This window comes from Psammomys obesus, unplaced genomic scaffold (genome assembly GCF_907164565.1).
Source record: "Psammomys obesus unplaced genomic scaffold, mPsaObe1.curated_primary_1811, whole genome shotgun sequence".
NCBI classification, from domain to species: domain Eukaryota; kingdom Metazoa; phylum Chordata; class Mammalia; order Rodentia; family Muridae; genus Psammomys; species Psammomys obesus.
Genome location: NW_026591086.1, coordinates 56,594,941 through 56,619,032, shown reverse-complemented (window position 1 = coordinate 56,619,032; position 24,092 = coordinate 56,594,941). Strand labels below are relative to the sequence as shown.

The 24,092-nt window shown below is 39.3% G+C and overlaps 1 protein-coding gene across 1 annotated transcript in view; it reads left to right on the top strand.

Moving 5' to 3' along the window:
• The window catches only part of Uggt2 (UDP-glucose glycoprotein glucosyltransferase 2), an 87,135-nt gene that overhangs the window by 45,848 nt on the left and 17,195 nt on the right, over positions 1-24,092 (top strand). Inside the window, exons 22-31 of the mRNA XM_055609925.1 lie at positions 1,022-1,153; positions 3,893-4,017; positions 4,779-4,874; positions 6,499-6,601; positions 9,424-9,503; positions 12,029-12,218; positions 18,251-18,409; positions 19,016-19,101; positions 20,634-20,718; positions 22,860-22,942. Coding sequence (XP_055465900.1) covers positions 1,022-1,153; positions 3,893-4,017; positions 4,779-4,874; positions 6,499-6,601; positions 9,424-9,503; positions 12,029-12,218; positions 18,251-18,409; positions 19,016-19,101; positions 20,634-20,718; positions 22,860-22,942 — 1,139 coding nt within the window. The remainder of the gene's footprint in view (positions 1-1,021; positions 1,154-3,892; positions 4,018-4,778; positions 4,875-6,498; positions 6,602-9,423; positions 9,504-12,028; positions 12,219-18,250; positions 18,410-19,015; positions 19,102-20,633; positions 20,719-22,859; positions 22,943-24,092) is intronic.

The window sequence follows — 24,092 nt, the reverse complement described above, 5'->3', positions numbered from 1 at the left end:
AGCGGAGCGTGGTGGGAGGTTGTCCACAGAGGAGATGGGGAATTGGCTATCTGTAAGTGGAGAATGCATACAGCTGTAATTTTGGTTTTTGTTTTTGGCAATTTTGAATTGTTTCTCAATCATGGTAACCATATTTTGAGCTAGATAACCATCTGTGACCATGGTTACCATATTGAATGATGCAGTGGAAAATTTCTGCCACCACAGGAGTGCCTGGCAACCTGCTAAAACTTTAGACCCTAAGGCCTCCTAGTCGTACTCAGAACATACCAAGGTGAACTTGTATGTACATTAGTGTCCAAAAGTACTAATAGAGAGAAGTGTGCCTCAGTAGGAAACTTTAAAAACTTTGACTGATTGATTTTCTATGAATATCTTTATAATTTTTTACTCTAATCGTGGATTATACTCAGTATTTCATTGGTTAGGTACAGTTATTAAATTGGCCTTCTGCAATTGGTATTCGGAGATGAGATGGAATATTTTTTTAATTTTTATTTTTTTTATATTAATCACAGGTTATTTACTTTGTATCCCAGCTGTAGCCCCCTTCCTCATTCCCTCCCAATCCTACCCTCCCTCTCTCATCTCCTCCCTGCCCCTTTCCAAGTCCACTCCTAGGGGAGGTCCTCCTCCCCTTCCAAGATGGAATATTTTTATCTTAAACATTATTCTTTAAGCAGCTAATATGAGATGCTAAGTTCAGGATTTAACAAACATTTCATCATTTAATGTTAAATTTGAATTAAACTCATATTCTCAAACATAATAATGATCCACAAATCCCCCTTAAATTGTTAAATAATGAATAATTTATAACTATGTATTTGGAACAAGATTTAAAGATTTTTGGGAACAATTTGGCAAAAGAATATTATTTCTTTAAAGTGTTGCATCAGAAGAAAATAACATTTTTAAATCATAATTTGCATAATTTTATTAATATTAATAAAGTGGGATTCTATGAATAAATTATATATGGTCACTTCATTATTTGATTCATTTTTAACTTGTACCATAGGATATGGATAAGAATGCTTTTGAGAAAAAATATAACACCGTTGGAGTAAATATTTTCCGAACTCACCAGTTATTTTGCCAAGATGTGCTGAAATTGCAGCCGGGCACGATGGGCATTGTCAGCAATGGCAAAGTAAGTGAAGAGGCAACATCTTACACTTTACTGGACACCGGCACAGTGGGCATCACCCAACATAGTGATGTGATGTTCCCAGTTCAAGGGTGGAGCTCATGTATTGCACACTAGTCAGAGGTCAGGATGGGTAAGATGGCGCAAGAACCCCTGTCCCTGCGCCAGCTGTGGTGACGTCTCTGTGCAGCAGTTCTGGAAAGCAGAGTGCTCCCCATGCTTCCAGCTTCATCTTGTTCTCACGACACGTGTTGTTGTGACAGTGCTCCGTCACAGCTCGAGACAGTGTGCAGAACACACTGTTCCAGCTTTTTCTCCTGTGCCTTTTCCTGCAGTTTTTATGTCGCGTGACAAGCAGCTCCTACACTCTGAAGTATGTGTACACTGTCATGCGTGAACATAGTCTTTTCGGAGCTGTTAAGAGCTCTCATTCTCGTTGTTCTGAATCACTATTAGCAGCCCATTATTTTGCTTTCCAGCTCTTCCCTACAGGAGACACATCTGTTTCTCTTAAAGGCTTGGTTTTAGCCCCATCTGTAATTCTACATGGCATTGTAATGTGGAGGTCAGAGAGGGGGGCTGTTGGAGCTATCACTCTTCCTCTAATGTGTGCCCTCAGTGTTGAGCTCAGGTTGCCACACTCTCCCACAGGGGCCTGGGCAGCTGGGCTGCTTAGGCAGTGGACGTCATGCTTTTTTTCTCTTCAGCTGCTGCATTTAACTCATCTGTCTTTATAAACAAATACAGAATAAGTAGATGACACAGGCTTATCAGTATTGTTATGGTTGATGGCCTCATTTTACTTCTTACCAGTTATTTAAGTAAAAACTTAAACAGTTATTTAAAAAAAATAGAATCTGATCATTAAGTTTATTAAACTGGCTTAACATATCATTCAGCAAGTATCAAATTATGTTAAAAGTTGTAACGCACTCCAAAAGTTTTCTACATTTTTTGAATGTATGTGATTTTTTTAATTTATTATTTGTAGCACCCTCCCTTGTCCCTTTTGATCCCACCCTCCCTCCCTCATCTCCCATGCCCAAGTCCACTGATAGGGGAGGTCTTTCTCCCCTTCCATCTGACCCTAGTCTATCAGGCCTCATCAAGACTGGCTGCATTGTCTTCCTCCGTGGCCTGGTAAGGCTGCTCCCCCCGTCAGGGGGAGGTGATCAGAGAGCCAGCCACTGAGTTCATGTCAGAGACAGTCCCTGTTCCCCTTACTAGGACGCCCACTTGGAGACTGAGCTACCATGGGCTACATCTGTTCAGGGGTTCTAGGTTATCTCTATAGTTTTCTACATTTTTATGAACTCTGTTCACCTCTGTTAAAATCATATTCATTAGATCTGGAGAGATGGCTCATTAGTTAACAGAGCTTTCTGCTCTTGCAAAGATGTACTTTGGTTCCCAGCATCCATGCTAGGTAACTCAAAATTACTTGTAACTCCAGGTCAGGAAATCCAGTGCCACCTTCTGACCTCTGCAGGTACCCAAACACACATACATGTGTCAACAACACAGAAATAAAAATAAAATAAACCTTTCTTTAAGAATCATAATCATCTCTGAATAGTGCTATTTTACAAACTGATAGCAAACATTACTGCTTATTAAAATAAGTAGCAATCAATATGATAGTGAGCATTGCAGAAGTCCAGGGATGACCTTACTTCCTGTTGCCATGGAAAGAAAAACCACTTTTTAAAGGTACTTTTCAAGCATATGATGGTCTTTGACTCCCTATACTGTCTGCTGGACAGGGTGGGCTGTTACGGCTCATGGGCTTGTTCAGGAGCAGTGAAGGGCGACAGAACTAGCTGTCACTCAGATGCACTGCATCCATCTCTGCAGGCCCAAGGAGACGGATCACCCTCTTCATCCATTAAGAAATAACTTAGGAAATGCAGCCAGTCCTGATGAGACCTGATAAACTAGGGTCAGATGGAAGGGAGGAGGACCTCCCCTATCAGTGGACTTAGAGAGGGGCAGGGAGGATATCAGGGAGGGTGGGTGGGGAGTGGGAGGGAATATAAGAGGGGGCTACAAAGTGAATAGACTGTAATTAATATGAAAAATAAAAATTTAGAAAAAAATAGAGAAAAAAAGAAATAACTTAGGATCCGAGGACCCTATCCTAAGTTACTAATAAAACTTCTCAAACGGCTGGAAGTAGTATATCTATAATTTCACTCTTTTCCAGCCCTATCTACTCAATGATAAAAACAAACAACAAAAACATCGAAACTGATTTAAGAGTAAATTTATATCAAAATTTAAAGTGAAAAGAAGTTAACATGAATGCGTTTGGTGTAACAGTGTCTGCATCTGTGTTAAGGCCCTGTGGTTTATGTTTACAATGACATATTATTTGGCCTCTCATGTCACCTCTGAAAGAGTTCAGTGTTGTGCTGCCAGTGCGGCCGTGACTTTTCAACAATGTACACTACAGAAGCAGCTGAAGGGGAGGGACATGATGATCTGTCTGAAACCAGGCTCTCTAATCTATCCAAAGAAAACAGTATTCTATATGACATGGTCTTTAGTTGTTACATGTCATGGTGTCCTGTCTAAAATTATGTCGGCCCTGGGTTCTACGTTAGGACCTTGCATACATGATACTATAGTCACCATACACGATAGCTCCCTCAGAAAATGCCCAAGGCAGCACACTTGATGGTGGTGTTGGAGTAAACATGAAAAAAGAAAATTTTCTAACAATAAAACTATCTTCATTTTAAGTTTTTAGGTCCTTTAAATGAAGAGTTCTACATAGAAGATTTTTACTTGGTTGAAAAGGTAACATTTAGTAATTCCGTAGAGAAAATTAAAGACGTTGTTGAAAATATGGAAGTCAACCCGAAACAGTAAGTATGTAAAAGTCTTAAAGGAACTCTTTGGAAGTTTTGTGTTTTACATGTTCTTTTTTTTCCCTTTTCTTTCTTTTGTTCTTTTTTCTTTCTTCTTTTCTTCATTCTTTTTTCTTCTTTCTTTTCTTCCTTCCTTCCTTTCTTTTCTGTCATTTTTGTTTTGTTTTCTGAGACAGAGTTTCTCTGTGTAGCCTTTGCTGTCCTAGAACTCATTCTGTAGACCAGGCTGACTTCAACCTCAGAGCTCCTCCTGCCTCTGCCCCCTAAGCGCTGGGATTAATAGTATGTACCACTGCTTCCTGGCTTATATATATATTTTTTAAAGTTAGAAAGTGTATTGATATTTAGAAAACTAAAGATACATAGTAAAAGACATAGAGAAGATGAATCATCAACCGTTTATTTGCCATCACTTAACTCTGAGGACAATGCCATTCTTTCTCTTTGTCTTGTATCCAGCTAGCTCCATCTGCTTCTTTCACGAAAGAAGCCATTTTCATAAAGACTGTGTGCATAGGTCTCATATGCTTACTGTATGCTTTGGCTTCAGCTGTAAATAGCCCTGTCTATGGTTACTGTATTGAACTTTGCCTCTTCCTGGAGAAGTGTGAATACACTGCATGTCTCTTGCAGCTTACTTCTGTAAGATCAGCCATAGCTGCGCATCCAGAGAGAGTCTCTCTAGAGTTGTTAACTGTAACATAAAACATGACCCTTCTCTTCCTGGAAGTCTCACGCATTCTTATCTGCTTATATAGCACAAGTGACCTTGTGATGAAATTGGATGTACTCATTTCTTCATTGTCTGTGCGTGCCACTCGGTATAACATCACGTTACTCAAAGAGAATCTCAGGTAATACTGTGAACACTATCTGACGTTTTCTCTACTACTGAATTATGTTATGCATTCTTTCCACTTGTCATGCATTATTTCCATTTTTTTATAGCATAATAAAATTAAAGTCCTCTGCTCAGTAAGAAGACAGTCAGTAACATAAAGAGAAAGGACTATCTAGGACATAGTTCAGTGGTAGAATACATGTTTGTCTTTCCTGCATGAGACCCTGGATTTGATCCCTTGTTATGGATTTGATATGGATTTGATCCACACATCTAGTCGTACAGCCTAGTGAATAAAAATGCAATTAGAATGTAAACTTTTAAGTTATTCTTAGCATGATTTTTATTTAATATTCAATATTATTAGTAACTAAGTGTCTTCAGTCATTATAACCAATACTGTTTCTTCAGTATGTGAAAGACTCGTTTCCCCAGTGCTGGGCTTGTAAATGTGCAGCACACACAGAGCAGAGAACTGTCTTTACTCTGTAATGTGGTGCATTAGTTAAATGATGCCTTTGGCACTAAGTCACAGTAAGAATTAGCAGTTGTCTGGGGGAAATCACCTCAGACCGAAGCCATAAGACAACCAGTTTCTAAGGTGCTACAATATGACAGTGACTTGTAGAATTTCTGCAAGAGAACTAAAAGCAGCAACAGTTGTGGAGTCATATTATTAGATCATCTACCTTGTAAACCTTACTTCTAGCAAAGTTACCCGAGATCCATTGACTCTGCCACTCTATTATAGCACAGATCACAATTTCAGGTGAAAGGAAGTTTCACTCCTTCTGTTTGAAGTAAACATTTTATTTCACTGTTGAACACTAGTTTTCTCACTGCGAAGTCTGTAACAAAGATGATGGTTATCCCAGTGACTGCAGGTGTGTAGCCCTTGTTGTGGTGACCTTTCTCCACTGTCAAATGAACAGTTCTTCCTTCATCTAAAGAGAATGCTTTAATGTGACTGCAGTTAAGGCGGAAATTAAGTTGGCATAGTCTTTCATTTAATGACATACATAGGATTTGTCATCGCCCACTGGTGCTTTTGTTTCCATCTTCTTTTAAATTAAGTCCAACTCTTAATTTATGATTTAGATCAATTGGAGACACATGGGAAAGGACAGGAGGGAAGGCAGTAAAGAGAGAAGGCTGGGATCTAAATAAATTATGACAATTTTGACTATGTTTCTTTCTAATTTCCCTGTGGTATGTATTGATTTTCTGCAATGCCAAATTAGATAAAAATATTTAATATTAATTCTCAAATCTAAAAAAAAATATATTCACCTAACACAAAAAGCATATTGGTTTTATTTTTCACATAATGCAATCCATGAAAAACTATCAGTAATTTTGCTGTAGTAGTCTTATTCTTTAAAGCATATTTTAATTGCATACTTATAAGATACTACATTTTTTCAAATTCTTTATAACCTTAATGTATTGTACACAGATAAATTAATAATGTATTGCACACAGATTTCAGATCTGCTTTTTATTATGTGAAATAATCAGAATTTTTAGCTAAGGGGGAAAGCAAGCAACTCACAAGAATGTGCATCGCTAAGATCACAGTTACAGAGGTGTTCACATAAACTTAACCTACTATGCTTGTCTCATTTTTGTTGTTCTAGTGTTATAAAGATAAATCCTCCAGAGAATGACGTGTTCTTTGATGTCACTGCTATTGTTGATCCTTTGACAAGAGAAGCTCAGAAGATGGCACAGTTACTGATTGTAAGATAGTGCAAATCACACTACACCTTCTCATTTTGAAACTTACATTCTCATGTCTGTTTTTAAGTGTACGGAAGTGTTTGTGCTCTCCTCAGTTCTTCACACCGTCTGACATTTTAGACACACACGTATGAAATGCATGTATTTGACTGTATAATAATAGAAGTGTGCGTGAGTGTTGCAGCAGCATTTAGGCTGGGTGTTGCTGGAGCTGAGTTGCTTTTCGCTGCAGGCTTCATGCTGTGGCATGTGAAGTGTGCTTTGATGTGCTTTCCAAGTTCTACCTGTCAGCGTGACTATGAAGTGGGGCATTAAGTGAACTCATAAGGAAGAGGTTCTGGTCATATCATACATGATCTTGTAAACAGAAATAGAAATTCCACATCTCTTCCATTATCTCCCCATCCCTCTATCTCCTAGAGCACACAAAGAGGTCAGGTAGGCATAAAAACATGACAGCTGCCTTCTAACCAAGAGACAGAGAAGAGAGTGCTCATGGAAGCCAAGCAAATAGACTTTCATCTTGGGCTTCTCAGCCTCCAGAACTGCGAAAAAATAAACTTCTGTATTTAAGCCACTCAGTCTGGCATTTCATTATGACAGCCTAAGCAAAGCATTGTCTTCCCATGTTGTGAGTGACACCTTTTGGAGAAGCCAAATTTCACTTTATTTAGGTAAAGTTTAAAATTCAGTGAGTGATGATGACCAAGCAGGCAGAGCTCAGGGAAAGAGGGACATAGAGATTGTGTTCAGTCGATTGTATCTGCTTCCTTTAGCAAGGGCCGAAATAACAGTGTCCTCAACAAGATGAAGTCACCATGTCATGTAGCAGTTAAGCACAAGCTGCTCGAGCTGCTGACACTGTCAGGTAACTAAGGTCACTGTCACAGCGTAAAGGGGAGAACAGAGCCACAACCCCAAAGTTCCACAAGTGACCAGCAGTAGTAATGATGAGAGGCTGGAACTATGTCCAACAGCCTTTCATAAAGATGAAAACGTGGGGGAAGTCTGGTGCTGTGACTTCTGCTGAAGTCCCAGTTTATGGCCATGCTGGGCTGCATAGCCAAACCCTGTCTAAGATAGAAGGATGGAGGGGAGATGAGAGAAGAAGGGAGGGAGGGAGAGAGGGAAGGAGAAAGAAAGGAAGGAGAGCAGAAGGAAGGAAAGTAGGAAGGAGTGAAGGAAGGAAGGAAGCTAGCTGAATGTTCATAAAATGTTCTCAACTAAAGGCAACTAAGGAATGCTAAGAACTGGAGAAATGGGGAAGACCACACCAATTTGTCACCCAATAGCATATGGTCAGCCCTGTAAACATACATACAAGTAACAAGTAAATAGCAGGTGCTCTTTATGTATTTACATATGTGTGTGTGTGTAACATAATTTAAAAGAAATGAGCCCATGAACTTGAAAGAGAACAAGATGTGTAGAGGGGCATACATGGAAGGACTTGGGGAGGGGAAAAAGAAGGGGAAATGACATAATTATAATATCAAAAATTGTTTAAATAAAGAAATAAATTCTCAGAATTGGAAACTCCTCTGACAGTTGACTTCCCTTTTGGAAACAGACCAACGTGTAAACAGTAAGTCTGATGGATAATGTTAATGGTCACGTGAGGTGATATTGGCGCATATTCTGTTAGAATTCCATGTTTTAGCTTTCTCAGACAATAGGCCATAATAAAGGAATGTATTGTAAGTACTTGTATGAATGTATGTATTAATTTGGATGATAATCTTGGACCTTGGTGTTGTTTTCGTTCAGAGTATAAACAGCACAAAGTTAACACCATGGCTGTTTCACTGTTCTTTGTTAACATTGGTGTGAGCATTGTGTGAGCTTCTTGAAGTTCAGTACTCAAATGATCCCTGACTGTTAGTGTACAGCTTCCCTAAGCCCATGGAGAATTGTTATTCAGAAGAGAATGTTATTTTATGTTTAAGTAAGAGAGGAATTGCATGTCACTATATTTCTTTGATAATAGCATGTTTTATTTCTATACAGTTTAATTTTTACTTTATAAAATATTATACTTATAAAATAATATTTTAAGAATTGTCTATAGTTTCCAGCTTCTCTTGTCACTCATCTCCTGTAGTCAGACAACTGGCTCGACTGTATAGCGATGGCCTAACATTTGAGGGGCAAACTGGTCATCCTGTGACCTCCACAGTGACGAATAGGAGTGACAGAGTGGAAGTTAAACCACTTCTAACTTAAAAGCTCTTAGACGTGCATTCTGTTTGCCATAACTTCTTATTAACTGTGTATTCATTGAGCTACATGTACATTTTCCTTTCTGCCTTTAGCTTTTGAATCATGTTTGATTTGTTGCCTGTATAGAAATGAGAGCGAACAAAATTAATTTCCTCCTACTTCTTACTGATTTAATGACAATTAAGAGAAAAGAAAGAGGAGGCCATGTGTGTGTAGCCTAGAACTTTGTGCCTCTCTTGTGATGCGGAGTGGAGTTCTAAGATCAGTACCCTAGGCAGTGCTTTGAGGAGACCACTTTGTGTGCAAACCAAGGTTGTAGTAATCACACTGCGTTTCCTTCAGTGCTAAGGAAATTGAGAAAACTCCGAAAGGAAGTTATTTTAAGCAAAGACGAGCAACTGTGGGTTGTTTGAATGTCAGCCTCTTCTGTAACTTCTGTGGCCTTGGGCGGGGAGTCTGCACCTCACCTTTGCGCGCCTGTGGAGGGTTTGAGGGTTAAACAGTGAATGTAAACTGCTAATGCGGTGCATGGTGGATGGTGTGTGCTCAGTGACTGTCAGCCATTATGTCATTTAAAACTCAAGTGTGGGCATTTTCAATAGGTGCTTGGGAAGATTGCAAATGTGAGGATAAGGCTGTTCCTGAACTGCAGAGACAAGCTCTCAGAAGCCCCTCTCAGAAGGTGAGTGGCTGAGCACCGTCACTCAGGGCTGAGAGGCTCTCAGATGCACGAAGGAAAAGCTCAACAGCCCTGCTCATCAATAACCTGACTCAGGAAAATGTGTCTCACCTTATTGCAAAAGTTATATGAATTTTTTTTCACAGGCATTTGAAATTTGATTTAGGAGTATTTATTGAGAAGTGTTTCAAGGGGGAGAATTCAAAAGTTTTAGGGTTAACTATTTTCTCAACACTTTTTCAGACTTACAACTCAAGATGTCTTTTCTCCCATCAGTGACGCATACTAAGGCGGTGGCCATGAATGTCACCTTAACAGGAGCATACCCTTTCTCTTGTTTGCATCAGAATCACTGTCATCATAATCACTTCTATTAGTAGGAATGTTTGCCATCCTCTACTGTCTTGGGGCAGAAAGGAGGAGTGCCCCGTTGGGCTAGAGCAGCTTTGCACGGATTACTGGTGCTTCTCTTGATTACAGTTATCAAACTGTAAACATGCACGTACACCCGACAGAGAAAGGATAATGCAGCTAATCTCTAGATGGTTTCACGTAGTTATCTTTGGCTTTTTTTGCCTTCATCTTTTATCTTAAAAGCTATTAAACTGTGCAGAGAGGGAAACTGAGGCAGGACCTCAGCACGTAAAGGTGCTTGCCACCAAAGCGTATGAAGTGACTTTGATCCCTGGCATCCATGTGATGGAAGGAGAGAAAGGACTTCCACAGGTATCCTGTGATGTCCATATGCGCACTGTTGGGTGCATGCACAGACACACGTGAACACACACTTAATGTACAGCAGTGTTTGAAAGCGTCTAAGGGTATTCGGCCTTAGGGACTGGAGAGATGGCTCCACATTTAAAAGGACTCGGTACTCTTGCAGAGGAGAGGAGTTTGGTGCCCAGCACCCACATGGCAGCTCCCAGTGCTGTGTAACAGCAGCTTCAGGGGTTGGCACCTTCTGGCCACTCTAGACACTGCATGCATGTGGTGTACCAACTTGCAAACACATCATACACACAAAAGACAAATAAATCCTTTTAACACTTGCTCCTTCGCAAGGTGGTTGTGATATGCATCTTTAATCTCAGCACTCGGGGGGGCAGAGGCAGGAAAACCTCTGTGAGTTCGAGGCCAGCCTGATCTACAGAGAGTTCCAGGTCAGCCAGGTCTGCACAGAGAAACTCTATGTGAAAAACAAACCAACAAAAATTACTCCCTTGAATTTCCACGGTCTAGAATATTGATCCTTGTCTGCCTTCTTTTCCTCTGATCTTCATCAGACTGGCAGCATGCTCTTTGTAGCTCTTCTTCACTCTAGTTTCACTGCACTTGCTTCTAATATTCTTCTTTACCACTGAAATTATTTTTACTAAATCCTAAAGAAAGTTATATTTCCAGCATTTCTAGAAAAAAAAACATTCCTTTGCACTTACACTATGTTTGGCGTCCTGAGAGCTTGTTGTGTTGACTTCATGGCTGGCCTCTCTTGTGTCTCTTTGACCTTCTTTGCTCTCAATGTGGTTTCCTTCATGTCTCCTCCCAGTGAGTTCTAGCCCCATACTGTGTGAGTTTTCCTGCAGTGTAAGGGTTGGGTCTTTGTTTTCAGGAACAAAATATGGCCAAATTAAGTGAGTAACTTCTGCAATTAAAGTTAAACAGGCCTGTTTATGCCCTGCTGCTTTCCCTCCCTGAGCCTTGACAGTGTCTCAGATGACATGTGCTAGAGATGCCCTGAGTGGCAGGGAAGGGGTAGGGGGTGTCCAGCTGTCCTCCTTCCCACCACACCCACAGGTGAGCTCCGCAGCCCATCTCCGTGCTCCTCCTTTCATTCATGCAGCCTTGCTCACACCACTCAGCAGAGCTCACACTATTTGTACTCTTAGTTTAAAGAACATCTTCCTTCAATCAAAACAGCAACAGCAGGAGAGTAGTGAAACAGTTGCACAGTATGAGTTTGAGCTTAACAGGACTGTAAAATACATTAGAGAATTGAAATATTTTTTCTCTTGATACTGGCTCACACTATTCTTAACAAGTGATTTAATATGATTATATTGAAGGATGAGGCTAAAATACAGAAAAACTGCAATTAACCATCTAATGATCTACTAAACAGGTGCATTTAACTCCATTCCATTTGTAACTTTTAAAATTGGTATAAGAAATTCCACTTGAATTTTACCCATTTTCTGGCTCTCATTACTCTTCTTTGTAGATTTAGTAGCTAATAAGATAGCAAAAATATAGACTGTCAACAATGTGAAGGAGTACAGATAGATTATATATGCTTAACTCAAATGTATTTTAAGGAAATTCTAATTATGTTCTTTAAGGAATAAAATACATAATACAAATACATAATCATATAAAATAATCTCATAGCTCTTGTGGCATGTAGTGCATATTTAACTTTTTAATTTAGGATTTTATGGTTAGGTTTACTAAGTCATTGGCAGTTTTAAATTATTTGAGGAATAAATAATGATTTCAGTTTTAGTCACAGTATTGTTGTGTTTTGTTAACAGCTTTTACCGTTTTGTACTGGAGCCAGAGCTGTTATCAGGGGCTAACAATAGCCCTTCTAATGGACCAGTGGCAAAGTTCCTGGACATCCCAGAATCACACCTTCTGACTCTCAACATGATCACCCCAGAGGGATGGTTGGTTGAAACCGTCCACAGCAACTGTGACCTCGACAATATTAACTTAAAAGATGTAAGTTACTGTGGTCATGTGAAGAGAAAGAACCAGGAAAAACCCTTGTCTATTAAAGCTGTAGTCCGTGAGCAATCACACATGCATGCCAATTTTCTTTGTAACTCTGGGTCTCAATATGGTCTTTTTCCTTAATTTTTACATTTGCCTCACTTCAAAATTCAACTTCTTCCATTTCCAGGTTTGTAAATGCCCTCCCCATTTTTATTGCCATCTGCTACCTACCGTCTCAGACAGTGTAGACTGTTGGAGATAGAATATGGCAATTTAGGTTAACAGTATTAAGTACCTACTTTGCTTGATGCATTTAACTTCTAGGAGTTTCATTCAGAATGCATTTTGAGTTATGGGGCTCATAGCTGGAGAAATGAGTCTGTATAAATGTTAAGACAGAAATCAGGAAGCAGACTTTGCTGGGCTGCAGGCAGGGCACACCTTCCCATCACACCCTCCGTAACTTCTGGAATATAAATACTGAGACCTCTGCTTCTCACCTGTGCTCAGTGTCCATGGGAGGGAAAGGGAAAAAGAGAATTTTTTTAATTTTTTAATTGACATCTATTCATTCCACATGGTAAAAAGTGTCATAAGGACATTTTCATTCAAAGCTATCTGTCATGTAATCCAGCCATAAAAATCTCCCAGAAATTCCACTTTCTCCCCATACCCTTGAGTCTTCCCTTTCTCCAGTCTCACGTCTACTTTCAAGCTGTGTGTGTGTATGTATATATATATACAATTATATGTATAGTAATTTTATGTGCCCATAGAAAATCTAGAAACCCCAAATGAGGGAAAACATGTGTCTTTGTGAGCCTAATTTATTTTGCCATCCATTTACCTTCAAATGACATAATTTCATTCTTGTTCATAGCTCTTATCATGTCATTCATCTATCGATGAATAAATGGATCGACTCCATAACTTGGCACAATGTTAATGTACATTATAAGTACTGCCGCAAAATACAGATACGCAAACATGTCTGCGTTGTCTTCAGTCTTTCAGGAGCTGGGTCACATGGGCTTTCTGCTTTCAGTGTTTTGAGCAATCTTCCTGCTGATTTCCAGAGCAGCTCCACAATTGACTTTTCCACAGCAGTGCCCATGTGTGCCTGTCCCGGCTTTCTCACCAGCATGTGTTGTTTTCTGCATGAAAGGAATCTTGCCTGGGATAAAGTGGAACATCAGTCATGGTTTTGTTTGCACTTTCCAGTGGCTAGGATGGTGACATTTTGTGTGTTTGTTGGCATGTGTACTTAGGATGGTGACATTTTGTATGTTTGTTAGCATGTGTACTTATCTCTTGAGTACTGCATGCTTATGTCACCAGCATGCTTACTGATGTGATTGTGTAGTTGTTTTGTATTTGGGGGTATTCTAGACCTTCGTCATCCATAAGTTGTACACTTGGTGAAGAGCGTGTCTCTTCACTGAGCTGCTTCGTCTGCTGTGCAGCTTCCCAAGCTCCATTCAGTCCCATCCTCAGACCTGGCGGTAAGTTCCTGAGCCATGGCCTCTTTGTCTGCAGCGCCTAGTTCACTGATATCTTCTCTCCATGCTTGTATATCAGCTTCAGAGTATCGACTCTAGCAGCAAGGACTTTGATCCTTCTTGAATTTGTTTTGTGAAGAGTGAGAAACAGAACTCTAGCTTTAACTCCTACGTGAAGAGGTTGCTGTCTTTTCTCTGGTGGATGTTTCGGTATATTTGTCAAAAGCAGGGGCCAGAGCTGTATTGGTTGGATTTTGGGTCGTCTTTACTAGAGCTTCTTAACTCTTTCCACCCATGACCCTTTTACACATGAGGAATCTTACATGAGCCCGGGACCGTGTATATAAAGACCATCTACAAATCCAGCATCTACTAATCAGTTATGAGCTTATTTTAAAACAATTCTTTGGTTATACATCATTTTACCATCGACTAAAAATGAAGACAACTCTGCATCCTAGAAAGTTAGGTGTGCTTGTTTGTTTAATTTAATTTTTCATCATGTGTGCTTGTGTGCGGGAACACATACCACAGCACATGTATAGAGGTCAGAGAACAACTTGTGAGGGTCAGTTCTCTCCTTCCACCTCGCACACGGACAGAGCCGAAACGTAAATAAATCTTTTTAGGTTTAATTATGTGTTTCTAAAAATCATTTGCCTAGTTGTGTGAATTGCTGGGCATTTTTAAGGCCATTCTAATTGGGACTCTTCCTGATTTCTTTCCTGATAGGATTATTACTGAACTTTTGTGTTATTTTTTCTGAAAGCATATGTGCAGTCTAACAGCTTTCTGGGCATTCTGTAAGGGCTTTCATATATAGGACCATGTTGTCCACATACACACACACAAAAAAAAAAAGATAAATTGCCTTCTTTTTCTATTTCCATACCTTTTATTTCTTTCTCTAGTCTTACTGCTCTAGCTCAGACTTCAGTGTGAAGTATTGAATTAGAAGTGGAGTGGAGACCCTTATCTTCTTTCTGACTATAGAGGGTGTATTTCATTTTCCCCTGGTAATATGATGTTATATTTAGATTTGTCTTTTATAGAACTTACCATGTCGAGCTATATCTCTCCTGTTCCATGTTTCTTGAAGGTTTTTATTATTATAAGGAATGGTGGGCTTCATCAAAGCTCTTTTTTTTTGTATCTGTTGAAATCATGTAATTGTGAATGATCTTTTCCATGTGCTGCTGAATTCAGATGGCAACTATTTTGTTAAGAATCCCTGCATCATGTTCATTGGAGATTGGCCTATGGTTTCTTGTTGTTGTTGTGTGGCCTTCTCCAGTTTTGGGATCAATGTAATACTGGATTAATAAAATATGACTGGTAGCCAACCTTCCCTTTCTGTTTTACGGAATAGTTTGAGGAGCACTGATGTTCTTCGGAGGACTAGTGGAACTTGCAAGCTTCTGGGCTTGGACTTTTTGCTAGAAGACTTTAAATCTCATTGTTTCCTGTACAGCTCCGTAGGTCATTTACACTCATTTCACTTCAGCAGATCATATGTGTCTTTAAAGGTATTCTGCATTTTCCAGTATAGGTCTTCAAAATGTGTTCAGGTGATCTCTGGATTTCACTGTATCTGTTGTAAATCCTTGTAGTTTTCATTTCTAATTTATGTTTTGGTCTGTTTTACTAATAGTTTGTCAATGAGCTCCATTTCATTTATTCGCTGAGTTGTTTTCTCCATTACAAATTCATTAATTTCTGACTTTATCTTTATTATTTTTCCTATCTACTGATTAGGTTTGTCTTTTTTGTGTTTCTAAGACCCCTAAGGCTTACTATTCCTCATTAGTTTATGTGAAATTTCTTTTTCTCACATATAGGCACATATTGTTATAAGCTTTCTTCCTTCACTAAACTGCTTTCTGTTATATCATCTGTGTTCATTTTCAGCCAACTCTAAGAATTTTTAATTCCTCTCCTGGTTACTTTGAGGACTATCTGTCATTCTGTAGTGTGCTCCTGAGTCTCCATGTGTTTGTGTATTTTCTATAGTTTTTCATCCTGTTGACTTATACTGTTACTGCATTGTTATTGATATGTTTTAAAGAATATTTCATGAGCTTCTGAAAAGAATGCTTATGAGTGGAATTTTCCATAGAGGTCTGTAAACTCTGTATTTAATAACATTTTGTTTAGTGCTGATGCTTTTCCATCTTTTGTCTGGATAACCTGTCTATTGCTAAGAGGGTGACATTGAAGTCATTATTATTGTGTGGAGATCAGTCTATTTCAGGACTTACAGTTTGTTTTATTAAATTGGGTACACCAATGTTCAATTCATCATCTAAACCAACCTTTACTGTAAGTAAAGAGTAAGAGTATGCAAAATAATAAAATATATAAAGGAGATTGAAAAAGATATACCTGTTGTCTTCATGATCAGTGAGATCTCTTAAAAAGGTCTTTGGGGTCTCATAAACAGAATAAACAATGTGTATTATTAATATAATTTTATTATTAATATAACTTTATTATTAATGTATGTTATTAACATAACTTTAAAGATCTCAACCAAAACTGAAAATTTGCAATGGGGCAATTCATAGCTAAGCAATAAAAGTACTGCGTGATGGTGATAGTCTTCTCATTTGAGACAGCAAGTGCAAGTTATCTAAATGCTTTCGCAGTGAGGAGCAAATCTCACAGTCTCTCCAAAGCCCTTTAGATAAGCAATAGTTCCAAGTCTGCAGTTAGACAACAAGGTCTCTGGCTTCATAGACGTGGGATAAGCAGAAGGTTCTTTGTCTAGTATTGATGCTACCTTTCTGACTCTCTTGCTCCCATTGTGTAACATAATAGATAAAGCGTCTCTAACTATCCCAGGATTTTTTCAATAATGTGTAGAGCCATTTACTGAAATAGGAAGGATTAAGTGCAGAAATACAAAACTAGGGCTGGAGAGATGGCTCAACCTTATTAAAGGCTAGGCTCACAATCATAAATATAAGAAATACAAAACTGAGCTGGTCATGGTCACACATGTAATCTCAGCATTTTGAAGACTGTAGCAGGAGGATTGTTTTACGCTCCCAGCCAACTTGAGCTACATAGCAAGAGATTGAGAAGTGACTTGAGTACATGCGTATAAACATTTTTCCTTAAGAACTGTTATCATACCATTGTAGTGCCTGTGAGACCAAAAAGAGCATCATTCTTTTAACTAGGTTTCTCCCTCTGAAATCTTCCATTTTAAAAATTTGCTGATTTGATATGCCAAGGCTGGTTGATATTCATGGGAGGCCGCCCCTTTTCTGAGGAGAAGGGAAGGAAGGGTGGACAAGGAGGGAAGGGAAGCTATGATACAACTTAATTAAAAAACAAAAATGAAAATAAAAAAGCTTCTTATGGGTTTTGCATATAGTTGATATATGAAATTCATCACTAGAATAGCAACAATGCACAAGTAATTCAGAACCTTCAAACAAGCACCACAGTCGAATATCAGGAACTAAAGAGAAGCTACACACAACATTCTAACTACTGCTGAGGTAGTTACACCAAAGAAAAAGGACCAGACAGCATGGAATGTTCCCAGCGATTCCTGAAAATATTTCTAGGCATATTACTATAACATTCAAACCCTCCTGTTGTGAAACATTTCAAAGATTAACACCATCTACTATATTTTGCTTAGGAAAACTTCCAAATATTCACATTTGATCATGCTTTCCATGTGAGGGAAAGAAAAGGTTCTTTCCCTAAATTATAGTAATTACAAAGAAGAAATTTTATAAACAGTTGAAGTGTCCAAACCTTCTAAAAACATGTTTATGAATGGCAGGCACAATAGTATATAGCGATTTGTCCCAGCTTCCTGGGAGTCAAAACAGAAAGCTAATGAGTTTAAAGCCATTAGAGCACCGTAGCCTATTTAGTGAGACCTGATCTCAAAAAGGTTCATAGAGACATTGCTTCTGAGAAAACCGTGTTTAATCAAAATATAAGCTATACATATTTGCTTGAATAAACCCATAAAATTCAAATGTGTTCATGTTTACATGAAAGTTTCATCTTCAGGTACTTTCTCTTTTTTCTACTTTGTTCTGCTATGGAAAGGTTAATTTTAATTTTTTTAAATAAATGGCATGTTTTACTTGTACTTAAATAATGAACATGTTTTAATTACAAGAAAGCCAGTAGGTGATAACTTGGCTTTCTTGCCCAGTTTGAAATGAATGCTGTAGAAACAAATAATGCCCTGAAACTTTTTTTATAACTATCACATATAAGCCTGCCTTTAAGAGAGCTTTGATTACTGCTAGTATGGAATATCTAGCCAGAATCACTCCTTCCTACTTGCTGTTATTGGTACATATATCATGAAATTAGCAAAGACCTGGTATGGGAAAGAAAAAAATTAACCATGATCTTTTGCCTTGCAGAAATTGGTGAATTGTCAGTTTACTCTTGAGCTTATAAACCAAAGTGTATTGTTTCATTGAAAAATCATCACTTTCATTTTTTACAAAAGGTATATTCTTATTATTCACAATGCCCAACCAACAATGTATTTCTCCCCAGACTGAGAGAATTGTTACAGCAGAGTATGAACTTGAGTATCTACTACTTGAAGGACATTGCTTTGATATGATGACAGAACAGCCCCCACGGGGTCTGCAGTTCACTCTGGGCACAAGAAGCAACCCTGCTATGGTTGACACAATAGTGATGGCCAACCTTGTGAGTATTCTATAACCGGCTTCATGCTGGTAACATCGTGATGTTATTTCTTAAGTTTTCCTGGTAGTGAACATAAAATCCTCTTTACTCCTCAGTTGTTGGTCAGCTAAAAGAAAACACAGTAAATCCTTTTAAGATTAATTTTATTTTTATATATGTGTATGTGTCTGTATGAATGTCTGCCATGTACAGGCAGGTGCCTGTGGAAAGTGGAGGATGGCACCAAATCCCCCTGAGCTGGGGTCTAGGATGTTGTGAAGCCCCCAGCCTGTGTGCTGGGAATCAAACTCCAGTCTACAGGAAGTGCTACTAACCACTGAGCCAGCCCCCCAGTCAACATTTCCCTAATGTTGCATCCTTAAATAAGATAATCACTTCTAAAAATTGGAAGAATTGAATCAGGCATGGTGAAGTCCTCTCTCAAAACAGGGGGAAATTACGCTTTTTATAGTTATTGTAAAATCTTCTTCCTTATAATTCATTTGTAGAACTTTCTAATTCCATTGCTACCAGATACTTTCTTTGCTAGTTCATACATAATCTTTAATGAAGAATTGGATATTCTTATTCATGTAATTGAATAGTTTCTCCCTTTTATCTGCAAAGGGGTATTTTCAACTAAAAGCAAACCCCGGCGCTTGGATACTGAAACTACGTGAAGGAAAATCTGAAGATATTTATGAAATAGTTGGGTGAGTTATCCAAACCACTTTTAAAGCTTTAAATGTAAATAATTGCTTAGTGTTATGTATCAGATGACCAAAATGATAATTAAAATCATTTTTTAAATTAGGTCTGGTTGTGTGCAGAGTGAGAGAATGACTTTTCAGGACTTCGCCACTCTGTAGGATTTTAACTACCATCCAAGCACACGACTGTGGCAGGAAATAAATAAAAACAAATGCATTGAAAAGGACGGGAAGGACAGGTTCCTAGAACCTGTCACCTCTTCCAACTGCTGTCAGAACAGCTTTGAGACACCCTCTGCTTGGTATAGTAAGTAGCAAGCACAGCTTTGCACTGGCCCCCAAATCAGCCTACCCTAGCAAACCTAGCACCTGGAAAGGCCCTCATAGCAATAGACTTTAAACTGTACCCAAAAACTAAGCCTCTAGGCCTTGTCAGGTGGGGTCTCACAACCCCAGCATCTAGGTCTATCCAGTGTACTCAGTCTTTGTGTTTGCCCCACTGTGAGGCAAACTCAAGAGACTACTAGAAGATGACCAGACCCTATAAATTCAGACTCTACTAAGAAGGGTTGAAGAGCTGGCTCCCAGGATTGGCACATAGAACAAAACTGAGAACCTGACAGAAAAAGAGCTACTACCTTTCCATAATTTCAAAGTAAAAAAACAAGAAGCTGCTACTGCCATGATATGCACCAGTTGGCTTTCTTAGCCTAGAAAGCCAAGCAAGTGAGCTGTAAGGTTTTCTGCAAAACCTCATGTCTCAGTGGTTGTGATTGTCAAAAAATAAAAATCCTAGTAAAACATTAGCACACTTCCCCTTCAAGCTCTAGGTCCCAAGAAAATGTATTTGTTTGTTCAGCAAAATCTAGCTAGGAAACAGTCACCACCACCACAAAAAAAAAAAAAAGTTTAGTAAGATGTTTATGCTATCTCATCCAAGGCTCAGGTAATATAGCAGAAGAGAAGGCAGAAAGAATACTAGTACATAGGGAGAATAATATCTGAAATTAAGTTCAGTTACCGTGCTTATTCAATAATTTTGAAATCTAAGGAGTGAGTGGTGTTATATATAATGTAAGATAAAATTGAAGTGATACAAATGGACTTCAGATACACTTTGAATTGAGTTTAATAATACCTTTCACTTTGGGGTATTTGAAAATGCTGGTGATACTGAAAAGTTTTGACAGTAGAATTCCTCTGAAATTGAAAACTTTTAGGTCTCAAAACTGTCTCTCATTTTAATTATCATTGCAGCATGTCAAATAAAAGATATGAGTTTTGTCAAAGCCTTGTCATACAATAGCAAAGATAAGCAAGAATATAAGCTTCATGAGTAATTAGAATATTAAATTTAATAAATACCTTCATATAATTTTAATTTATAGTAAAATAGGCTTAATTAAATAATTATAATGTTTTGGTATATATAAGTTGAACATATGACACAAACAATTTATTGTAAAGGAATTATTTATATCATCAAAATTAGAGTCGTTTTGAGTGAATTGTGGACATTTGTATTCTTCCTTTAGGCATGAAGGAACCGACTCTGAGACCAACATGGGCGATGTCATTGTTGTGTTAAACAGTTTCAAGAGCAAGATACTGAAAGTACAGGTATGTGAGGCTGAATCTTTCATAGATATTAGTAAGTGCCATTTTTCCTCTTAATTTTGTTTTTATATCAACTAAAAATTTGCTTTCTAAAATTTTGTATTGTAACTCAGTGAAAAGAAGGAAAATTTAAGGTTATGAAAGTGGAGCTTGAAGACAGAAGGATTTGCGGGGGGGGTTGTTTTGTTTTGTTTTTGGGTTTTGTGATAGCAGAGTATTTACTCTCTGTAACCAGGTGAAGCTAAAGCTGTCCAGCAGCCTTTGGAGATGAGCCAGGGACACAGGATGAAAAGTTGGTCTGAAAAGAAAAGGCAACGTTTGTCCCTTAGACAGAGAGAATAGGCATTTTGTTGCTCTTGCTAGGTGTTTTTGTTTTGGTTTGATTTGTTTTTTGAGACCAGGTCTTACTATGTAGCTCTGGCTGGTCCAGAATTTTCTGTATGACCAGGCTGACCTCAAAAGAGATCCTCCTACCTCTTTCTCTGTGCTCCCTCCCTAACCACTTCACAACCTTCTTATGTCCTTTTTTTTCTATTAGAAAGAATTCTAATGAAAACTTTTTTAATATTTACTATCTTTAATTGTATGTGTCTGTTTCATGATGAGGCCATGTGAATGTGAGTACAAATGCCTGCAGAGGGCAGAGGACGGGGCCTCACACCCCATTCTCCTGAGGGTTTTATACTAAACTCTAATAACATTGTTCTGTGCTTCAGAAGAGGATGGGGAGGGGAAAGGGGTAGAGTGAAGGAAGGGAGGAAGGAGGCAGGTGAAGGGAGGGAGGGAAAAAGAAAAGGAGTTGTTTTTTGTTGGTTTTTTTTTTTAACAATGGTGGATGTAGTTTCTCTTTTGAATGAATGTTCCTGCTTAAAGCTAGCAAAATCGTGGCTAAAGGAGGTAAAACCTGGGAGTGATAAAGAAAAAGAAAGACACGACCAAGAGCTAAAGCCTGCGTTATGGAGTTATGGAGAAGAGGAAAGATGGGACCAAGAGCTGAAGCCTGAGAATGATGGAGAAGAGGAAAGACAGGCCCACGAGCTCAGTGAGAAGGAGGCAGGCACGAGGTCCCCCTGGCAAGGAGGCTCTGCTGCTCACCCAGAGGCACTGCACACCGAGCACCGCTTGGACTGTCATTTCATTATTCACAGTTAGTGTAATGCCCATTGAAATGCAAAACCCACACACAATATTTTTAGAAGGATCAAGCAGAATAAATTATCTCTAATCAGCCCAAATTTATGTCACCAAGTAATCCAGAGCTATGTGGACACTTGTGCTAGATAGGTGTATATCACAGCATCAGAACGGTTTAGCATCAGTTCAAGGTTAATTCGGTGCCTGGGGCAGGCGAGACTGCTGAGCAGTTGAAAGCACTTGCTCTTGCAAAAGCGCTGTTGTTTTCCGCACCCACACCACTCGGTGCAACACCTGACCTCCAGTGCCAAGGTATCCAATGCCTGTTGTCCTTCTTGGGCACCTAGCAGCATGTGGCATACATGTAACACATGCCAGCTGGCGTGTGTGGGCATGTTCACACACAAATAATAACATTAAAACAAAAGAGTCGCTAGCTTTTATACCCTTGTGGAAAGAATTAGCAGAATGCAACAGAGATAATAATGTTTTACTTAATTAAGGAAATGTTGCTTGTATTTACAAATACCAAAATGTGAGTTGGGGGCAGAGAAAAAGGAACAGACATTATTAGTGCTCTCAGCAACAGTGTGTGGGAGAAAGGGACACAGTTGTTGGAACAGAGTTGTAAAGAGTGTATGTTGCAAATGTACTCGGCAGAAGAACTGAAGACAGGATATTACCACCAGGACTTCCTCAGAAGAGGAAGGAGGGCTCTAGTGACAAAGAATGAAAAGGATCTAATTACGTGAGTGAGAAATAATTCTCAAGTTGTGTCGTGAGTTGGTCAAGTCTCCGACCCAAGCCGAAGCGCATTATCTGCCAGCATAGCAGTCGCCGCCAGTTTGTGCAGGCTTCTCTCTGCAGTTGATAGCACCAGGCAGGATTTAACTTAGACACCGAGCTAGTGTGTAACTACCTTCCTACCTTTTTTCAGGGGTCTGCCTTACATGGACTACTTTATAACCAATCAGTTAAATTCTAAGTTTCCTCTTTGTCATGCTATCCAGGTAAAGAAAAAATCAGGCAAAATTACAGAAGATATCCTTGCTGATAAACATGAAAATAGAGGCATGTGGGATTCAATTAAAAGGTAATTGCCAATAACTGGAAATATTTTAATGACATAACTAGATTGGTCAGTAAGGAAAGCCTCGGGTGGCAACAATCTAAGAAAATAAAGCACAGACCCTCCCTCCTAGGAGCAATAAGAGAGACACAAAAATGCTGACATGAAAACCTGGAGCAGGTGGGAAAGAGACTGAGGGGTGAGAGGAAAAGAAAAGAGGTGAGAACAGTCAGAGCGCACAGTTCACGTGCACAAAGTTGCCAAGGAATTAATACAATTTTAAGGAAGAACCTGGAGCGATAAAATAGCTGAAAACAAAAGGTGGGGATGTATAGACATATTTATACTTATATATACATATGTGTGTAAATGTATACACATTACATATATAATGCTGTAACATGGGGTTGTAGGGTGTTTGTTGAGTCATGTCATTAGCTTAAGGTGTTGGGTGTATTTCAGTAGCAGAGTTCTTGCCCAGCAGTGCGCCCCGGATTTCACCTCCAGCACCACAAAGAGGGAGGGGCAAGAGGGTGAAAGGGAAGCGAAGGGTTCGCTCATATATGTATAATCCAATAACACAAGACTAGGCATGACGGTGGCATTTGAGTGGTATGGTCAGGTGTTCAGGTGTCCTCAGAGGGCAGAAGAGGGAGTCATCATCCATGAAGCTAAAGTTGGGGTGATTGTGAGTTGCCACTGTCAGTGCTGGGAACCGAATTCATCCGTAGAAAAGCAGGGGTTTCTCCAGCCCGCCAGGTGTGACTTGTGTGTATGACATTAGACACAACACACACAAAATCAGTGTCGCGCATACATCAGTCAGTACACGTGGCTTCCTCTATCGCCGTCCACCTCATTTGTTGAGACGGGACTTCTTACTGAACTAGAGCTCACTGTTTGCCCGACTCGGGGGCCACCCAGGCCCCAGGAGCCTCTTTCTCTCTCTAGCCCGGGATCACAGGTGCACACTACCAATCCCATTGCTTTACATGGGTGACGGCCTCCGATTGCTTTACGTGGTGGCGGCCTCCCATTGTACATGGTGGCGGCCTCCCATTGCTTTACATGGTGGTGGTCTCCCATTGCTTTACATGGTGACGGCCTCCCATTCCTTTACATGGTGACGGCCTCCCATTCCTTTACATGGTGACGGCCTCCCATTCCTTTACAT